At 39.9% G+C, this 22319-nt stretch overlaps 1 protein-coding gene across 1 annotated transcript in view; it reads right to left on the bottom strand.

The window, feature by feature from the left end:
• Positions 1–22319, bottom strand: part of ATP8A2 (ATPase phospholipid transporting 8A2) — a 1256305-nt gene that overhangs the window by 1086950 nt on the left and 147036 nt on the right. The window contains exons 16-17 of the mRNA XM_053705572.1: positions 11750–11832; positions 9098–9147 (exon numbers count right to left, since the gene is read on the bottom strand). Coding sequence (XP_053561547.1) covers positions 9098–9147; positions 11750–11832 — 133 coding nt within the window. The remainder of the gene's footprint in view (positions 1–9097; positions 9148–11749; positions 11833–22319) is intronic.

The following is a 22319-nucleotide window of genomic DNA, read 5'->3' as shown; positions in this document are numbered from 1 at the left end:
AGGGGTTAATAACTTTATTTAGGTTGCGGTGGGGTCGGGAAGTGTCGGGATAGGGGTTAATAACTTTATTTAGGTTGCGGAAGGGTCGGGGAGTGGCGGAATAGGGGTTAAATATTTTAGTATAGTGGCGGCATTTAGTGATAGGGTATAAATAAAGTTTGGAAAAGCAGAATCGACTTCTAGCTAAAAACAGTCCGATGCTCATCGTCCCGTACTTGGTGTGCGTCTTTTTGCCGGCTTTCTTTCATAACTAAGGAGAGCGTATTGAAATATGTGGCCGCGATGTTAGGCGATGTTAGGCGAGCGTATTGATGCCGGCGAATGCAACACAGTTGACGGCTTGATAGATATCCCCCTAAGTTTTAACATATGTTTACGCTTCTTAGAGGAGGAGTGCTATAAACCCTTTTCTTTGCCCTATTTTCTTTTTTGGGTACTTCGTAATAATTTATATCTCACCTGATAAATGTATTTATTTCATGGTGGTGAGAGTCCACGACCTGTTAGTATGGTATATACATTCCTCCTAGTGATAGGAATGTATCTCTCATACGTAACAGGCCGTGGACTCTCGTCACCTATATGAGAAATATATATATATATATATATATATACATACAGGTAGCCCTCAGTTTACGCCGGGGTTAGGTTCCAGGAGGAATGGTTGTAAATCGAAACCGTTGTAAATTGAAATCCAGTTTATAATGTAAGTCAATGGGAAGTGAGGGAGTTAGTTCCAGGCCCCTCTCAAAATTGTCATAAGTAACACCTAATACATTATTTTGAAAGCTTTGAAATGAAGACTTTAAATGCTAAACAGCATTATAAACCTAAAAATATAGATTGTACCATCATCAAACTAAGTTTAATGAACAAAAAAGTTTTTTTACTTGCATTTTTCTGCAATCAGTTCTCTGCATTGTTAGCATGTTAGATAATATTGGGTCTGCACCTATTCTATGCATTTCAATCTGCATTGATTAATAAGCAGTTAGGCACCCTCACCTGAATCTGCTGGACAGGAAGATAATAGGGAAGTGCCTGCTAAATTTTTCTCAATAGATCTGGTCTGATCTGTGTACACAGATCAATTTAAGGCTGTTAAGTTGCATAACTTTGCTGCAAAACAAGCGGACAGCTCCACCTACTGGCTATTTTAATTAGTGCATTGCTTTCCAAAAGCTTTTCAATAGCAGTCACATGACTGAAAACAAAGTTGTTATTCTGAACCGGCGCAAATTGAAACGGCATAAACCGAGGGCCACCTGTATATATATGAATATATATGCTGTATATAGATAGATGCTATTGTTTGCTCGTGAGCGATATTGGGTTTTTGTGGCCATTTGCGCACAAGCTAAATTTCCGCCTGTATTAGAAGTTGAAATTAAATGCAAACGCACGAGTGCAATTGCGATTTACACAAGAATAATTACTGTGACTTCAGAGCTCTGGTTATACTGTTTGGAAAAACTAAAAAGTTGCACAAAACACATCAAACATACATTAAAAGTACAGTTATACTCATAATAACAATATCTAATAAAACTTTTTTTTTATTTAAACAAAAGTTATAAGGACTCAAAGATATGAGGTATCAGGTGTTAGAAAAAAAATAGGCCAAAAGTGCTCTTAAATAGGGATCCATAGGAACACATGTATACATATATGTATGTATTTCTATACATATGTATATGCATTTATATGTGTATTTATGTATTTATAGACATATATACACATATAAATACAGATATACCTATGTATAGAAATACATGCATATATCTTATTGCAAACCTGCGTTTGTGTTTAAGCGAGCTGGCGGCTGTCATTTGTTTAGTTCTGAAATTAATGGTATGAAGGAAAAATGGTTTACCTCTCTAGCGCTATCAGCTACTGAAATCACTGTATTTGATGATGTAGTTTGTTTTCCCTGCAGATATCCATTGTCTCAAAAAAAAAAAAAGTTATGTTCTGTCTGGTATTTGTGTTGTACTGATAAATCACTGACAGTTCTATGCTTTGGTTCTAATTTGTAGAGTTTATGCTATATCTATGTTGTACTTAAATAAAGTTTGACACCTGAAAACTACTCAACTATGATTTAGGGGCTGATCCTGCAATTCTACCATCTTGGGAGCTCTAATTTTGGTTAAACTGCCGTGAACTTTTCCAGCTTCCCCACAGAGAAACAAGGTCTATAGATCCTGTCAGCAAGCTTCAGCTCTGGGTAAATTATTGCACTCTTCCTGCCAAAACCAGATCTCTTTTGGATTACTAAGTGTCTGAGCCCCAAATTGCTTTAGCTTCTAAATGATATATGTGGTATTTAGGTGTCAGCATCACTCAAGATTTTCTGAATCTTACCGTAAATAGCACAATTATTATGCAGGCAATTGCGTCCAGAAAACGTGCACAAATAAAAAAAAAAAGGTAAAATCTGTTTTTGTATATGTAGGAGGATCCAATATAAAACTGGAGCATCTGCTTCATATTTAGAATTCTTGGTTATTATATGGAAGAAGAAAAGGAAAAAATACACTCTAGTGCCTGGCAGAAATATGTCACACATTCACAAAATTATAAATTCTCTAGTGTGAGCTTTGTGTGAAAAAGAACCTGGACATAATTTGAACAATTTTCTTAGGGCAAAATGTTTCATTGCAGTTCCCCTTTAACTGCACTTAAACATCTGCCGGTGAAGCGTTCTCCATATTTATCAAATAAAATTGCGCCATAAAAAAAAAAAAAAAAGGCTGTAAAATTCTCCAAGCTTTTGTTTTTTGTCTCAGTTTTTGTCATAAATTGTACTTTTTGAGCAATCATTTCACCCAGTAACTTATCATTTATTTGTGCCTCTGGAGAATTCAATTTTTTCTTATTAATCCATCAATTTGTTTCTCCATAAGTAATTAGGAGAACAGCATTAATTACCACTGCTCTTGAAATCTTATTGGGTAAAGATGGAGTATTTCATGTTATTGGCTGGTATTTCAGTGGCCAGGTACAATGAATGCCCTGAAGGTTATGCAGATTTGCCCCTACAAAGGTGCCAAAGATGACCTAAGGTTTTTCTCCCATGTTGTAGATTGAATGCTGTTTCAGGTACTGACATAAAACAACGTTTCAGAATAAAAAGGGAGCATCTTAAATTTGTATTCCCTTATTGCTAATGATTTAGATCCACAAACTCAGAGAACCAGGGCACTTCCAGGTATGCTAACACTATTGGCCATGCTGCATTTTCTTGCCACCGGCTTTTTTCAGGCAGTGTCTAGCATTGTTGTGCGCATGAGTCAGCCTTCATTTTCCCGGCATTTGATCTAAATAATAAAAGATTAATTTGGGCTTTACTCTCCCTTTAATTAAAGGGAAGGTAAAGTCAAATTTAAGCTTTCATGATTCAGATAGAACATCCAATTTAAAACATTCCAATTAACTTCTATTATCAAATTTGTTTTGTTCTCTTGATCTCCTTTTTTTAAAGTAAACCTAAGTAGGCTGATAGGAGTGTGCCCGTATCTATATCATTCTGTGGCAACAGTGTTTGTAACTATGTGTAACATTGCTATAAACAATGTTGCAAACACTGCTGCCAGATGGCTTAATACATGTGCACACTCCTGAACTCATCTAGGAATACTCTTTAACAAAAGATACCAAGAGAACTAAGCACCATTTATAATTAAATTAAACTGGAAAGTTGTTTAAAATCATGTACTCTATCCAATCCATTTAAGTTTAATTTTGACTTTACTGTCCCTTTAATGAACCTAGATAGGCTAACAGATTGATTTGATTCGAAATCTAACTCTATTACTTTTAAGACATTGGTCTGCAAACTGTAACTTAAATGCACATTCTGAAATTAAATATATACAAAAAGTCATCATAACAGCATAAAAAATAATTAAAAAATTGTTTATATATAACTGCTATTTATGTTTAAAAATAATAATAAAATATGTCAACAAATGTGTATGCTGATGGCATTTACCTCTCTGCACCAGACCTATCTCCTTCCTTGCTAACCGCTGTCACTAACTGTCTTTCTCACATCTCATCCTAGATGTCCTCTCACTACCTTAAGCTAAATCTCTCCAAAACTGAGGTCCCTATTTCCCCCTTTCTTCCAAATTCTCCACCCCGCATCTCTCTATAACTGTCGACAACTCCATCATTACCCCTACCCCGCATGCCCAATGTCTTGGGGTCACACTTGACTCAGATCTTTCTTTCACTCCTCGCATTCATTCTTTGGCTAAATCCTGCTGCTTCCACCTTAAAAAACATCTCTTAAATTAGACATTTCCTTACACAAGACACAACTAAGATTTTTATCCACTCTCTCATTCTTTCCTGCCTCGACTACTGCAACTCTGTCCTCTCTGGTCTCCCCAGCTGCCGCCTAGCACCATAAGGAATGCCAGGCTCATTTTCCTTACACGTCACTCTTCATCTGCTGCACCTCTCTGCCAATCCCTTCACTGGCTTCCTCTTGCCTCCAGAATAACACACAATGATTCATGATTCAAATAAAGCACATAATGATAAACAATTGTCTTCGTTCTATAGGTATCGTTTGTTGAAAAGCAGGAACGTAAGCTTAGGTGCCGTCCCATTTCTGGAGCACCATATGACAGCGGTTTTGCAAAAATGCTATCCATTTGCAAGTGCACTAGATGGCAGCGCTATTTCCTGCCATGTAGTGGTCCAGATGCATACCTAGGTATCTCTTCAACACAGAATATCATGGGAACGAAGCAAATTTGATAATTGAAGTAAATTGGAAACTTTTTTAAAATGGTATGCTCTGTCTGACTCACAAAAGAAAATGTTTGGGTTTCATATTCTGTTAAAGCTGTGGGTCTGATTTGAGGTCTGATGTGGGTATATAGCCGAGACAGTGGGTCTGATGAGGGTATATAGCCGAGACAGTGGGTCTGATGAGGGTATATAGCCGAGACAGTGGGTCTGATGAGGGTATATAGCCGAGACAGTGGGTCTGATGAGGGTATATAGCCGAGACAGTGGGTCTGATGTGGGTATATATCCGAGACCGTGGGTCTGATGAGGGTATATAGCCGAGAGGGCGTTTTGATGTGTGTATGTAGTTGATGGTCTTTGGGGCTGTTGATTTGATTAGAGTTCTGATGGGGTAGACAGGTGACATAGGCTTCTAGGCCATTGCTTTGTTCAGAGGTTTTATAAGGGCAGATAACTGAAAGGGACTTCAGGGTTATGGATCTGATCTGAGGTCCAATATGGGTATTAGGCAACAAGGTGTGTCCAGTATGGGCATGTGGTTGGTAGGAATTGTAGTGCTGTAAGGTCTGATAAGGTTCTATCAAGATGCCTAAATTGTCTGTCTGCAAAGTGTGTCTGAACTTTGTATCAACACAAAGAAGCACATTAAAGGGACAGTCAACACCAGAATTTTTGTTGTTTAAAAAGATAGATAATCCCTTTATTACAAATTCCCCAGTTTTGCATAACCAACACAGTTATATTAATATACTTTTTACCTCTGTGATTAACTTGTATCTAAGCATCTTCTGACAGCCCCCTGATCACATGACTTTTTAGTTATCTATTGACTTTCATTTTAGCCAATTAGTGCAGTGTCTGCCACAAGCCATGGGCATGATCACAATGTTATCTATATGGCTCACATGAACTAGCTCTCCTCTGTTGTGAAAAACAAATAAAAAAGCATGTGATAAGAGTAGGGTTACCACCTCGGCCATGTTTTCCTGGACACTTATGAGTTACACATGCTGCAGGGTATGCAGAGGGGAACATGAATAGTCTATTAGTGTGTTGTCCAGGAGTCCAATTCGTGTTTCCCGCTGCACACCCTGCAGCATGTGTAACTAATAAGTGTCCAGGAAAAAATGGCTGAGGTGGCAACCCTAGATAAGAGGCGGCCTTCAAGGGCTTAGAAATTATCATATGAGCCTTTCTAGGTCTAGCTTTCAACTAAGAATACCAAGAGAACAAAGCAAAATTGGTGATAAAAGTAAATTGGAAAGTTGTTTAAAATTGCATGCCCTATTTGAAACATGAAAGTTTTTTTGGACTTGACTGTCCCTTTAATTTCTGAATGGCCAACAAAAGAACAGGAGCGGGTAGTGAGACAAAGCGTGCTCTCATAGTGACAACACAGCATACTATCATTGTAGTAGCACATCCAGGTGTAGGTGATTGTTATAATTTGTCAACAAGAAGCTATTGTGTTACATTTAAAATACATTTGACCACTATATTTATTTCACCTTCCACTTAAAGGGACATTGTACACTAGATTTTTCTTTGCATACATGTTTTGTAGATGATCCATTTATTTCACCCATCTGGGGGTGGGTGTTTTTGTAAAAATATATAGTTTTGCTTATTTTTAAATAACATTGTGCTGATTTTAAGACTCCTAACCAAGCCTAAAGGTTTTTGATGTATACTGCTGTATACAGATTTCAGACCGCTTCTGTTTGTGAAATGGGTCTTTTTATATGCAGGGGAGGTTGTGCTCTCAGCACCTTTCAGTGGTTGTCCCAGCCTAACCTCATCAATAGTGCTAAATTGGGAGCTTTGAAGTAAGTTTTTAAAAGGTTTTATAGTATATTTTTATATCAGTATCTGTTCATATTATTCTTTATACAGGGAGTGCAGAATTATTAGGCAAGTTGTATTTTTGAGGATTAATTTTATTATTGAACAACAACCATGTTCTCAATGAACCCAAAAAACTCATTAATATCAAAGCTGAATAGTTTTGGAAGTAGTTTTTAGTTTGTTTTTAGTTATAGCTATTTTAGGGGGATATCTGTGTGTGCAGGTGACTATTACTGTGCATAATTATTAGGCAACTTAACAAAAAACAAATATATACCCATTTCAATTATTTATTTTTACCAGTGAAACCAATATAACATCTCAACATTCACAAATATACATTTCTGACATTCAAAAACAAAACAAAAACAAATCAGTGACCAATATAGCCACCTTTCTTTGCAAGGACACTCAAAAGCCTGCCATCCATGGATTCTGTCAGTGTTTTGATCTGTTCACCATCAACATTGCGTGCAGCAGCAACCACAGCCTCCCAGACACTGTTCAGAGAGGTGTACTGTTTTCCCTCCTTGTAAATCTCACATTTGATGATGGACCACAGGTTCTCAATGGGGTTCAGATCAGGTGAACAAGGAGGCCATGTCATTAGATTTTCTTCTTTTATACCCTTTCTTGCCAGCCACGCTGTGGAGTACTTGGACGTGTGTGATGGAGCATTGTCCTGCATGAAAATCATGTTTTTTTTGAAGGATGCAGACTTCTTCCTGTACCACTGCTTGAAGAAGGTGTCTTCCAGAAACTGGCAGTAGGACTGGGAGTTGAGCTTGACTCCATCCTCAACCCGAAAAGGCCCCACAAGCTCATCTTTGATGATACCAGCCCAAACCAGTACTCCACCTCCACCTTGCTGGCGTCTGAGTCGGACTGGAGCTCTCTGCCCTTTACCAATCCAGCCACGGGCCCATCCATCTGGCCCATCAAGACTCACTCTCATTTCATCAGTCCATAAAACCTTAGAAAAATCAGTCTTGAGATATTTCTTGGCTCAGTCTTGACGTTTCAGCTTGTGTGTCTTGTTCAGTGGTGGTCGTCTTTCAGCCTTTCTTACCTTGGCCATGTCTCTGAGTATTGCACACCTTGTGCTTTTGGGCACTCCAGTGATGTTGCAGCTCTGAAATATGGCCAAACTGGTGGCAAGTGGCATCTTGGCAGCTGCACGCTTGACTTTTCTCAGTTCATGGGCAGTTATTTTGCGCCTTGGTTTTTCCACACGCTTCTTGCGACCCTGTTGACTATTTTGAATGAAACGCTTGATTGTTCGATGATCACGCTTCAGAAGCTTTGCAATTTTAAGAGTGCTGCATCCCTCTGCAAGATATCTCACTATTTTTGACTTTTCTGAGCCTGTCAAGTCCTTCTTTTGACCCATTTTGCCAAAGGAAAGGAAGTTGCCTAATAATTATGCACACCTGATATAGGGTGTTGATGTCATTAGACCACACCCCTTCTCATTACAGAGATGCACATCACCTAATATGCTTAATTGGTAGTAGGCTTTCGAGCCTATACAGCTTGGAGTAAGACAACATGCATAAAGAGGATGATGTGGTCAAAATACTCATTTGCCTAATAATTCTGCACTCCCTGTAGTAGTGTCTATTACATGCAGTTATATGAAACTTGGTGTATTCCTTTAAAGGGCAAGTATAAAAAACTTGTTATTGCTACAAATGGTTGTGGCATATCATATTATGAAATTTAATTATACATGGACCACTATTGTATGCATAAAATAAACTGCAGTCACGTTATACCTATCTATCTTGTGTAGCCTTATAGAGTTATTTAAATATATTACTATAGCCTGTATTATTTTGGAACACCGTATCCTGTTCAGCAAAAACAAGGAAATGTAATTTGACTACATACAAACCTCATAGCTTGCAGGATTTCTATAGTTTTACTACTTAGATACTCATGTCGGGGTAACTACAAAGCGGGGAACTCCTATGTATATTTTTCCTGGTATTACAACTACATATTTTTATCTTGGCCAATTCAGAGCATATTCCCCAGAACCGGAACAAAATGTTTGGATTCCTTATAAGCACCCTGATGTCAGAGTGATAGATTATTTTTGTTTGAATACAGAATTTAAATGATTTATATAAAGGTTTAAAATTAATGTAAAATTCATATAATTCTAGTTTATTGTACTTAAATACCAGAATTTAAAATATATATATTTCTATGTAGTGTTTCAATGCTTTAAAATATTTTTCTTGTGGTTTAGATGGTAATCTGAACTGCAGTTCTGCTCAATTCACTATGGTCAAATAATGATTAAATAATATACATCATAGTACTGAATAATGACTGCAGTGATGGAAAGCATGAATGGAAATGCAAATACATTTTGCAGTTAACTCCTCAGCTGTCAGAGAGGGCTCAGTGTATTGTAGACCACTCCCTGGCAGCCAGTGGGCTAAGTGATTGATACACCAAGATTAAAATAAATATATTTTACCTTGAAAACTCCAGCACATTTAGAAGTTCAAAGCTTTCCTCTTTCCCCATCTAAAAGAAAATAAATTAGAAATTCTTGAAAACGTGTTATAAGAGCGCCACCTAATGGTAAACAGTATGCATGCTCAATGTAAGGTTACTGAGTTACATTTTACATAAACCATCACTATATTCTACACAGATAACACCAGTTTTAGCATTCTTATGTTACCGTGCAGTTTAAACGTTTTATCTGCATGGTTTTGTTGTTTTACAGCAGGAGAATTATTATGCTTAATCTAATCTCTAGTCTTTCTTGTGCACCTTTACTCAAATATCTTTAAAAAATGTTACCATTTATTCCATGTTGTTAAATGCAGACACATTCAGAAAAAAATAATCAGAGATGGTCAAAAGCGTTTTCCTAGAATTAGTGACCGAAGTAACCAGGGTTGGAAAAAGCCTTAAAAGGACAGTAAACACCAGAATTTTTATTGCTTAAAAAGGTAGATAATCCCTTTATTACCCATTCCTCAATTTTGCATAAACAACACAGTTATAATAATATACTTTTTACCTCTGTGATTACCTTGTATCTAAGCCTCTGTAAACTGCCCCCTTATTTCAGTTCTTTGGACAGACTTGCATTTTTAGCCAATTATTGCTGACTCCTAGGAGCTTCACGTGCCTGAGCTCAATGTTCTCTATATAAAACACATGAACTAATGCCCTCTAGTGGTGAACAACTGTCAAAATGCTTTCAGATTAGAGGCAGTCTTCAAGTTCTAAGAAATTAGCACATGAACCTCCTAGATTTAGCTTTCAACTAAGAATACCAAGAGAACAAAGCAAAATTGGTAATAAAAGTAAATTGGAAAGTTGTTTAAAATTACATGCCCTATTTAAATTATGATAGAACAAACAATTTAAAACAAAAAAACTTTCCAGTTTACTTCTATTATCTAATTTGCTTTGCTCTCTTGGTATCCTTTGCTGGAAAGTATATCTAGGTAGGATCAGAGCAGTAATACACTACGGGGAGCTAGCTGCTTATTGGTGGCTGCACATATATGCTTATTGTCATTGGCTTACCCGATGTCTTCAGCTAACTCCCAGTAATACATTGCTGCTCCTTGAACAAAAGATACCAAGAGAATGAACCAAATGTGATAACAGAAGTAAATCAGAAAGTTATTTAAAATTCTATGTTCTATCTAAATTATGAAAGAAACTTGTTTGGTTTCATGTCCCTTTAAGGCAGAGATCTTGAACCTATGGCAAGCATGCTTACATTTGCTGGCACAATGCCTCTGATATACTATGATACATAAACACACCAGGTATTCCTCAAACTCAGTGCCTGGGGAACTACATATCCCAGAATACAGCAGTCTAAGGTAGACATAAGGGCACATATAGCAAATATTAAAGGATTTGAGCAAATAGTAAGGCAGACGCAGACAATGGAGCAGACAAAGTGGGACATATAGCCCAAGAAGTATGCACACACTGACACCAATAATAAGGGTCATTTTATACACACGGCCACCAAATGACAACAAAAGTCTGGTGTGCTGCAGTGGATGAAGACATTGGTAGAAGTATATAAACAAAGAGGTTATTGAGCGACCATACCAAGGGAACATGAGTACATAAGAGAATTTTTATAGAACATATAGTTTAGACACTAGCTCAAAAAGGTTCACTATCTCTACACTAGGGAAATGCAAGTAGGAATCACTTAGTTTACAATGTAATACTCCATATCACTGATAGTTCTTCATGAGCTTAAGAAGTGATAAATGTGGACATTCAATTACATGTTACTATTCTTGATAAAGATACAGTTTAGAAGAAACAAAATATTGCCCAAATAAATGTATATTGTTTGAACACTTTGCCTGTCAAAATGCAAGGGGAGTAAGTGTCAAAACCCAGATAACAAAATGTAACATAAACTAATAAAATGTCTCAGATGAAAAGGATTCATATGGTTGTTTCTAATGTCAACAATTCAGTGTTTACATAATATAAAGAACGTTAGCTTAAAATAAGGCAGTATCCTGCGGACTTGTGATCATTTAATATGGTCTGTACATCATTTTGTTGTGCATCACATGACCTATCATTGGAAACAAAATATTCCTCTGTTGATTTCTTGAGTCTTTCTTATGATGATCATGTGATATTTAAAGAGACCAGAGTTTGTGACATTAGGGTGTCATTGATTAATGGATTTGTTTTTGATAGAGAGAGATACAGTTTCAACATTTTACTCTAATTTATAACCAAACGGTGACTAGAACCAGACATATAGACAAGCTGTGAGGGTGGGAAGCATTTTCTTTTTTTTAAAAAACCATGTATGTAAAATCCTATACTCACAAAAGAAAACAATGTTACACACTTGTAGGTCTTTAATCTGAAGTCTACTTTCTGTAAATGGATACACACAGTCATTAGGCAGTATGCCGATGCGTTTCATAGGAGTTATGCTTAAAAAGAAAACGTTCATGCAAACCTAAAAATAACAATGAGCATCCAGTGTATGACCTAGTGATATATGTAGCCTGTACAGCTACTTGTATTATTAAACATATATATTCTTTATCATTATAATTGTTGCTATTAATTGTGCAAGTTATATAAATGTTTTAAGTTATCTTGTACTTACTGCATCAATAATAACTGAATCTGGTGTCCTGCCGGTGAATGCATATCCAAGTTTTCTTGCTCCTTTTACCAGCGCTCCTTCATCTGCAAGAACATATAGATATAAAGGGAGTCTCTTCATTTTTACTTATTCCGTTTCACTTCTTGGTATTTTCAATGCCTTACTGCTAAGAAATTTAATTATAGGTTTATAAAGTTTTTTTGTTTTTTTTTTTAAATGACTATTTGTGGACATTTAGGGCCAGATTACAAGTGGAGCGATATTTAACGCTCCTGTCCCAGCGTTAACTGCGCTAGAAGTAATTTTTTTGCGCGCATCGGGTTGCTTGTATTACAAGTTGAAAGTAAACAGATATCACTCACGCGCTAACCCTGACGAGCGTAAAAAGCCGAACTACAATATTGCAAAGCACCACATAGAAGTCAATGGAGCAAACAAGTGGAAAAAACACCATACTCGCTCCGCAAACACACTCGCATACTATCAAGTGCGCTAACCCGACATGAAAATATGAACCTTTCACATTCCAATGTTCTTCACATAGAAGAATATGTTCTATTTATTCATAAATACTTATTTCTACATATATATGATGGTATTTTTGACAAATATATATGTATAAATATATATATATATATATATATATATATATGTACACACACAATTATATAGGTATAGATATATACAGATATGTATAGGAATATCTATTTATAAATGCTTAGAATATATTCTGCAAGAACATTGGAATGTTAAATATTTACAGTAAATACACAGTATAACACTTTATTAAATATGAATTTTGCCTAAATATGATTTTTACATGTTTTCATCTTCTTAACTGCAAAGGGCTCCAATACACTTATATCAGGGGTCTCAAGCACATTGTATCTGGGGGCCAATGGCCAAGTGTGCTTCTCCAATGGGGGCCACTTGAACAGAGTGAGTGCTCTGGAACTGGATATTCTAGGAAATGGAAGTGACATTTACCCAAGTAGTAGTGCATGGTGGGAGTTGTAGCTCACAATAAACATACACAGTTGTGTATATTTATCTAGTGAGTGTCAAGTGAAGTGATCATTCTGGAACTGTATAGCTATTAAAAGAGACATTTATCAAATACTTGTCTTTATATTTATCTAGACAGCACCTGTATAAAATATCAACTTGTTACCCCTCTTAGAGCCCTAAAAAAAAGATGGGGCTCAAATACATAATTTCCTAAAAAAAAAACAAGGGAGGGGCAGATTAAACTATTTTTAGGGCCGCTTATGGCCCCATTAGTTATGTAATTTAGACACACCAAATTTGATATATATATATATTTACCCTGTTTGTGATATTTTATAGGTTAGAGGAGTGGTGCTGGCATTAATCTGAATTATCTAGAAAATTTGTGAAACTAGGTTCCACAGAAAGAAAATGCTTGTGTAGCACTCTTACGTCCAGACTAATATGAGGGCAGAAAAAAGAGAAATAATTAAAACATAACCTTTATTGGTTAAAAGATGGGTGAATAACATACAATATTAAAATCCCTATCATGAGCAATATGGCTATAATTTGTATATTTGTCTCTTTAGTCAATAATGTCTGGCCTTGTTCTATTGGTGTTAGTATGATAGAGAAAATGTAGTGATACAATTAATTGCTATATGTATTTATCAGTTATTGTACCAATAATAATATTAGCTATAGGATTTGAGGCTAATGGCAGTGGACTTTTAGTTCACTAAATTGGGGTTCTAATTCTTTCGTATAACTTGGAACAAGTTCAAATACTTGTAATGATAGTGTATTGAACTTCTTTAGTCCCGAGTTGCTCTATAGATGCCGGTTAGCAGAGCTATTATATTTGCCTTATCAAAGATATCAATTCAGTGTAATCTTGATACCTTCTTGATTATATATAAGTAAGGGGTGGTTGTCCAGGGTGTATGCATGTTTGTGTGTTAGAAATTCACTTAGAAAAAATATTTTCCTTAATTTCTTAATTTTGGTCCCAATAGTGTGTTGGATAATTTATTTTATCCATATAATTCATAGATATTTCAAATCCCCAGGTTTAAGGCCTTTTTTTTGGGCAGGGTGTAAAAAAATAAAAACAATTATGTCTTTTTAAGTAGATGTTCACCAGGGCTTGCATTCACTCTGGTCACACACAAACACACACACATATATATATTAAGACATTATTTTGCAAGTCAGATTATTAAAGTGTTTATATCAGAAAAAAATATCCTTTACTGTATGATAGTTTGTCAGTAGGTAGTATGTTTAACCTTAAACATCTTCTTTGGTGATTGACAGTTATTTAAGCAAAATATCTGCTTGGATAAATATGTAATGAATATACAAACTGGCCTTTAAAAGTACTTAAAAAAATACAACAGTAGTTATGATTAGTGATGTCGCAAATAGTTCGCCGGCGAATAGTTCCCAGCGAACATAGCTTGTTCGCGTTTGCAACGGTGTGCGAACATATGCGATGTTCGATCCGCCACCTATTCGACATCATTGAGTAAACTTTGACCCTGTATCTCACAGTCTGCAGACACATTCCAGCCAATCAGCAGCAGACCCTCCCTCCCAGACCCTCCCAGCTCCTGTACAGCAGCCATTTTAGATTCATTCGGAAGCTGCATTGTTAGTGAGAGGAGGGACAGTGTAGCTGATGGTGATTTAATAGGAAATTGATAGCTAGGCTAGTGTATTCAGTGTCCACTACAGTCCTGAAGGACTCATCTGATCTCTGCTGTAAGGACAGCACCCCAAAAAGCCCTTTTTAGGGCTAGAACATCATTTTTTTCCCTGTGTAATCAAATTGCAGTTGCCTGCCTGCCAAGCCACTTGCCCAGTGCCACCACTCATATCTGGTGTAACAGTAGTGTAAATTTAAAAAAAAAACTTTTTTGACTGTGAAACATCAGTCTGCTAGTGTAATCTAATTGCAGTTGCCTGCCTGCCAGCATGTGTGCCAGGCACACTTGCCCAGTGCCACCACTCATATCTGGTGTAACAGTAGTGTAAATGAAAAAAAAACAAAAAAAACTTTTTTGACTGTGAAACATAAGTCTGCTTGTGTAATCTAATTGCAGTTGCCTGCCTGCCAGCGTGTGTGCCAGGCCCACTTGCCCAGTGCCACCACTCATATCTGGTGTAACAGTAGTGTAAATGAAAAAAAAAAAAACTTTTTTGACTGTGAAACATCAGTCTGCTTGTGTAATCTAATTGCAGTTGCCTGCCTGCCTGCCAGCGTGTGTGCCAGGCCCACTTGCCCAGTGCCATCACTCATATCTGGTGTAACAGTAGTGTAAATTAAAAAAAAAAAAACTTTTTCGACTGTGAAACATCAGTCTGCTAGTGTAATCTAATTGCAGTTGCCTGCCTGCCAGCGTATGTGCCAGACCCACTTGCCCAGTGCCACCACTCATATCTGGTGTAACAGTATTGTAAATTTAAAAAACAACAACTTTTATTCGACTGTGAAACATCAGTCTGCTAGTGTAATCTAATTGCAGTTGCCTGCCTGCCTGCCAGCGTGTGTGCCAGGCTCACAGCGTATACTGTGCCCACTTGCCCAGTGCCCCCACTCATATCTGGTGTAACAGTAATGTAAATAAAAAAAAAAAACTTTTTTGACTGTGAAACATCAGTCTGCTTGTGTAATCTAATTGCAGTTGCCTGCCTGCCAGCGTGTGTGCCAGGCTCACAGTGTATACTGTGCCCACTTGCCCAGTGCCACCACTCATATCATGTGTAACGGTAGTGTAAATTAAAAAAACAAAAAAAAATTTGGACTGTGAAACATCAGTCTGCTTTTTTTGTGTCAGGCTTACAGCGTATACTGTGCCCACTTGCCCAGTGCCACCACTCATATCTTGTTTAATAGTAGTGTAAGTGTACATTTAAAAAAATAAAAACTTTTTGGACTGTGAAAAATCAGTCTGCTTTTTTTGTGTCAGGCTCACAGCGTATACTGTGCCCACTTGCACAGTGCCACCACTCATATCTTGTTTAATAGTAGTGTAAGTGTGCATTTAAAAACAAAAAAAACTTTTTGGACTGTGAAACATCAGTCTGCTTTTTTGTGTCAGGCTCACAGCGTATACTGTGCCCACTTGCCCAGTGCCACCACTCATATCTTGTTTAATAGTAGTGTAAGTGTACATTTAAAAAAATAAAAACTTTTTGGACTGTGAAACATCAGTCTGCTTTTTGTGTCAGGCTCACAGCGTATACTGTGCCCACTTGCCGCCCAGTGCCACCACTCATATCTTGTTTAATAGTAGTGTAAGGGTACATTTAAAAACAAAAAAAACTTTTTGGACTGTGAAACATCAGTCTGCTTTTTTGTTTCAGGCTCACAGCTTATACTGGGCCCACTTGCCCAGTGCCACCACTCATATCTTGTTTAATAGTAGTGTAAGTGTACATTTAAATAAAAACTTTTTGGACTGTGAAACATCAGTCTGCTTTTTGTGTCAGGCTCACAGCGTATACTGTGCCCACTTACCGCCCAGTGCCACCACTCATATCTTGTTTAATAGTAGTGTAAGTGTACATTTAAAAAAATAAAAACTTTTTGGACTGTGAAACATCAGTCTGCTTTTTTGTGTCAGGCTCACAGCGTACACTGTGCCCACTTGCCCAGTGCCACCACTCATATCTTGTTTAATAGTAGTGTAAGTGTACATTTAAAAAAATAAAAACTTTTTGGACTGTGAAACATCAGTCTGCTTTTTTGTGTCAGGCTCACAGCGTATACTGTGCCCACTTGCCCAGTGCCACCACTCATATATTGTTTAATAGTAGTGTAAGTGTACATTTAAAAAAATAAAAACTTTTTGGACTGTGAAACATCAGTCTGCTTTTTTGTGTCAGGCTCACAGCGTATACTGTGCCCACTTGCCCAGTGCCACCACTCATATCTTGTTTAATAGTAGTGTAAGTGTACATTTAAAAAAATAAAAACTTTTTGGACTGTGAAACATCAGTCTGCTTTTTTGTGTCAGACTCACAGCGTGTACTGTGCCCACTTGCCGCCCAGTGCCACCACTCATATCTTGTTTAATAGTAGTGTAAGTGTACATTTAAAAAAAAATGACAGGCAGAGGCAGGCCACCCCGCAGGTGCCGTCGTGGTCGTGGTGCTGTGATTCCCTTTGGCCCTAGAATAATGCCCAGTGTTCAGAGGCAACGTCCCATGAACTTGAAAAGTTCTGAGGAAATAGTTTACTTTTTAACACAGGACACCCAATCTTCTATAGCTTCCGCTCCGAACCTTGACGCACCAGCTTATCTTCGGGCACCTCTCAAGTTACCACTCGCCTGCCTGCCACCACCACCAACGCTAGCACCACAGCCACTTCACTTGATCTGTCAGAGTAGTTTTTTACACATCAGTTGGAAGAAATGAGTGATGCGCAACCATCATTGACAGAGGATGTAGATAACAGTGATATGTCTCAGTCAGGCAGCATTACAGACATGGACGTACGGTGTGATGATGATGATGTTGTACCCGCTGCTGCTTCCTTTGTTGATTTATCAGATACAAGTGAAGCGGTTGATGATGACGATGCGTCTGTGGATGTCACGTGGGTGCCCGCTAGAAGAGAAGAAGAACAGGGGGAAAGTTCAGATGTGGAGACAGAGAGGAGGAGGAGACGATTTGGCAGCAGGGGTAGGTCGTCGCAAGGAGCTAGTGGCACAGTCAGACAGCATGCATCGGCACCCGGGGTCAGCCAGACAGAACGCCAATCAACGCATGCTGTTGCCACCACCAGAATGCCGTCATCGCAGAGCTCAGCAGTGTGGCATTTTTTTTGTGTGTCTGCCTCTGACAACAGCGATGCCATTTGCAACCTGTGCCAAAAGAAACTGAGTCATGGGAAGTCCAATACCCACCTAGGTACAACTGCTTTGAGAAGGCACATGATCGCACATCACAAACGCATATGGGATCAACACATGAGTAGAAGCAGCACACAAACTCAAAGCCGCCATCCTCCTCCTGGTCCAGCATCTTCAGCCATGTCAACCACTGCTGTCCTCCTTGCCCCCTCTCAACCATCCGCCACTCTGTCTCTCTTCCGGAGCAGTTCCTGCTCATCTGCCCACAGCCAGGTGTCTGTCAAGGACATGTTTGAGCGTAAGAAGCCAATGTCACAAAGTCATCCCCTTGCCCGGCGTCTGACAGCTGGCTTGTCTGAACTCTTAGCCCGCCAGCTTTTACCATACAAGCTGGTGGAGTCTGAGGCGTTCAAAAAATTTGTAACTATTGGGACACCGAAGTGGAAGGTACCCGGCCGAAATTTCTTTGCACAAAAGGCAATCCCCAACCTGTACTCGATTGTGCGAAAGGAAGTAATGGCATGTCTGGCACACAGTGTTGGGGCAAGGGTCCATCGGACCACTGATAGCTGGTCTGCAAAGCATGGTCAGGGCAGGTATATCACCTACACTGCGCATTGGGTAAACCTGCTGACGGCTGCCAAGCATGGAATGCGTGGCTCTGCAGAGGAGTTGGCGACACCGCCATGACTTGCAGGCAGGCCTGCTGCCACCTCCTCTACTCCTCCTACTCCATCCTCTTCCATAACCTCCTCGGCTGAGTCCTCTTCTGCTGCTGCGTCTTGCTCCACATCAACGACACCCCCCCAGCTCCCCATGTACTATTCCACATCCCGGATATGGCAGTGTCACGCCATCTTGGGGTTGACTTGCCTGAAAGCAGAGTCACACCGGACCAGCACTCCTGTCCGCCCTGAACGCACAGGTGGATCAGTGGCTGACTCCGCACCAACTGAAGATCGGCAAAGTGGTTTCTGACAACGGAAGTAATTTGATGGCGGCATTGAAATTGGGCAAGTTGACACATGTGCCGTGCATGGCATATGTGTGTAATCTGATCGTACAACGCTTTGTGCATAAGTACCCAGGCTTACAGGACGTTCTGAAGCAGGCCAGGAAGGTGTGTGGCCATTTGAGGCGTTCCTACATGGCCATGGCGCACTTTTCCGATATCCAGTGATGAAACAACATGCCAGTGAGGCGCTTGATTTGCGACAGCCCGACACGTTGGAATTCAACATTCCTAATGTTCGACCACCTGCTCCAACAAGAAAAAGCCGTTAACGAGTATTTGTATGACCGGGGTGCTAGGACAGCCTCTGCGGAGCTGGGAATTTTTTTGCCACGTTACTGGACGCTCATGCGCAATGCCTGTAGACTCATGCGTCCTTTTGAGGAGGTGACAAACCTAGTCAGTCGCACCGAAGGCACCATCAGCGACATCATACCATTTGTTTTCTTCCTGGAGCGTGCCCTGCAAAGAGTGCTGGATCAGGCCGTAGATGAGCGTGAAGAGGAAGAGTTGTGGTCACCATCACCACCAGAAACAGCCTTATCAGCATCACTTGCTGGACCAGCGGCAACGCTGGAAGAGGATTGTGAGGAAGAGGAGTCAGAGGAGGAATGTGGCTTTGAGGAGGAGGAGGAAGACCAACCACAACAGGCATCCCAGGGTGCTCGTTGTCACCTATCTGGTACCCGTGGTGTTGTACGTGGCTGGGGGGAAGAAGATACCTTCAGTGTGATCACTGAGGACGAGGAACGGAACATGAGTAGCTCGGCATCCAACCTTGTGCAAATGGGGTCTTTCATGCTGTCGTGCCTGTTGAGGGACCCTCGTATAAAAAAGCTGAAGGAGAACGACCTGTACTGTACCTGTACTGGGTGTCCACGCTACTAGACCCCCGGTATAAGCATAAAGTGCCTGAAATGTTACCGAACTACCGCAAGTCGGAAAGGATGCAGCAGTTCCAAAATAAATTAAAAAGTATGCTTTACACAGCGTATAAGGGTGATGTCACAGCACAACGGGAATCTAACAGGGGAAGAGGTGAAAGTAATCCTCCTCCTCCCACGACCACGCCGGCAAGGACAGGACGCTTTACAGACGTGTTGTTGATGGAGGACATGCGCATCACCACAGCCCTTCGGGGTCCACCCTCAGAGAACGACTCGACCGACAGGTAGCAGACTACCTCGCCTTAACTGCAGATCTCGACACTCTGAGGAGCGATGAACCCCTTGACTACTGGGTGTGCAGGCTTGACCTGTGGCCTGAGATATCCCAATTTGCGATAGAACTTCAAGTGTCCTGTCAGAAAGGACCTTCAGTGCTGCAGGAGGTATTGTCACTGAGAAGAGAAGTCACCTAGGTCAAAAAAGTCTAGATTACCTCACCTTTATTAAGATGAATGAGGGATGGATCCCGAAGGGACTGACATTGGGCGATACATTCGAGTAAAAAAGGCCTGATGAGATGAGCTGCCTTGGGCTAAAAATGGTCCACACGCTGCTTTTTTTTATCTTCGAATGCCGGATGACTTGCGTGATTTATCCGCCACCAACTAGGGTTCAAGCCGCAATGTTTTAGGGCACTTTCTGCCTGGGAAACAAACATTAATTTTTCTGGCCGCTGCTACAGCAGCGGCTGTAACAATACATGCCAAATTTTTCTGGCCTCTGGTGCTGCACTGTGGCTTCAAAAACCAAACCAAAAAAAAGGCACGTAACAGGGATTAAACTGATAGGAATAGTACTACTTAACACACCACTCCTATCTGGTGGCACATTAGATTGCACGCGCAGTGCCCCAAATTTGAAGTAGGAGGACCGACCAAGCATCTTTTTCCATCTCCCAGTTCCTAAAATCCATGCCATATACACGTCCCCTGATAGGGGACGTAACAGGGATTAAACTGATAAGAATAGTACTACTTAACACACCACTCATATCTGGTGGAACAGTAGATTGCACACGCAGTGCCCCAAATTTGAAGTAGGAGGACCGACCAAGCATCTTTTTCCATCTCCCGGTTCCTAAAATCCATGCCATATACACGTCCCCTGGCGCCGCAGCTGCCTCTGGGAACCTTACCATGGGTCCCAGACCGCACATCTTGTAATTCTCTGTCTGGGAAATTATCTACCTATCAAATCTATCTATTTATCTATCAAATCTATCTATCGTATCTATAAAATGTATCTATTGCATCTATTGATCTATCTATCTAATCTATGTATCTACCTATCTATCTATCAAATCTTTCTATCTCGTGGCCGGACTGTTATCTGACAGCCAATTGTGTTTCGGCCAAATGTCCGTCGGCCAAATGTCCGTCGGCTAAAAGTCCGGCCACGATTGCACGCACAGTGCCCCAAATTTGAAGTAGGAGGACCGACCAAGCATCTTTTTCCATCTCCCGGTTCCTAAAATCCATGCCATATACACGTCCCCTGATAGGGGACGTAACAGGGATTAAACTGATAAGAATAGTACTACTTAACACACCACTCATATCTGGTGGCACAGTAGATTGCACGCGCAGTGCCCCAAATTTGAAGTAGGAGGACCGACCAAGAATCTTTTTCCATCTCCCGGTTCCTAAAATCCATGCCATATACACGTCCCCTGATAGGGGACGTAACAGGGATTAAACTGATAAGAATAGTACTACTTAACACACCACTCATATCTGGTGGCACAGTAGATTGCACGCGCAATGCCCCAAATTTGAAGTAGGAGGACCGACCAAGCATCTTTTTCCATCTCCCGGTTCCTAAAATCCATGCCATATACACGTCCCCTGGCACCGCAACTGCCTCTGGGAACCTTACCATGGGTCCCAGATCGCACGACTTGTAATTCTCTGTCTGGGAAATTATCTATCTATCAAATCTATCTATCTATCGTATCTATCAAATGTATCTATTGCATCTATTGATCTATCTATCTAATCTATGTATCTATCTATCTATCTATCTATCAAATCTATCTCGTGGCCGGACTGTTATCTGACAGCCACTTGTGTTTCTGCCAAATGTCCGTCGGCCAAATGTCCATCGGCCAAATGTCCGTCGGCTAAAAGTCCGGCCACGATTGCACGTGCAGTGCCCCAAATTTGAAGTAGGAGGATCGACCAAGCATCTTTTTCCATCTCCCGGTTCCTAAAATCCATGCCATATACACGTCCCCTGATAGGGGATGGAACAGGGATTAAACTGATAGGAATAGTACTACTTAACACACCTTATAATAACGCAGAGAGAGGAGTCTGAAGAAGAGGAGTCAGAGGAGGAAGGTGGCTTTGAGGAGGTGGAAGACCAAACACAGCAGGCGTCCCAGGGGGCTTGTTGTCACCTTTCGGGGACCCTTGGTGTTGTACGTGGCTGGGTGGAGGAAGAGACCTTCAATGACATCAGTGAGGACAAAGAACGGGACATGGCTAGCTTGGTATCCAACCTTGTACAAATGGGGAGTTTGCGGTTGTACAAATGGACTGTTTGCGGTTGTTTGTGGTGCATTAAACGGGGAGTTTGGTCTGTCACTGTGAAGCGGGCATAAGCCTTACACTACCTGATCGATAGAACATCATACCTGATGTTTTAAAGCACGTTATTCCAAACAATTTAGGAATGTTAAGTGATTTATGCCCTTTATGGATTAAAACCAGACTCTGCATCAACTATGTAATTTTACGTCTGAGTTTTGCCATGGATCC

This window comes from Bombina bombina, chromosome 3 (genome assembly GCF_027579735.1).
Source record: "Bombina bombina isolate aBomBom1 chromosome 3, aBomBom1.pri, whole genome shotgun sequence".
NCBI classification, from domain to species: Eukaryota; Metazoa; Chordata; class Amphibia; order Anura; family Bombinatoridae; genus Bombina; species Bombina bombina.
This window is presented reverse-complemented; position numbering and strand designations above follow the sequence as displayed.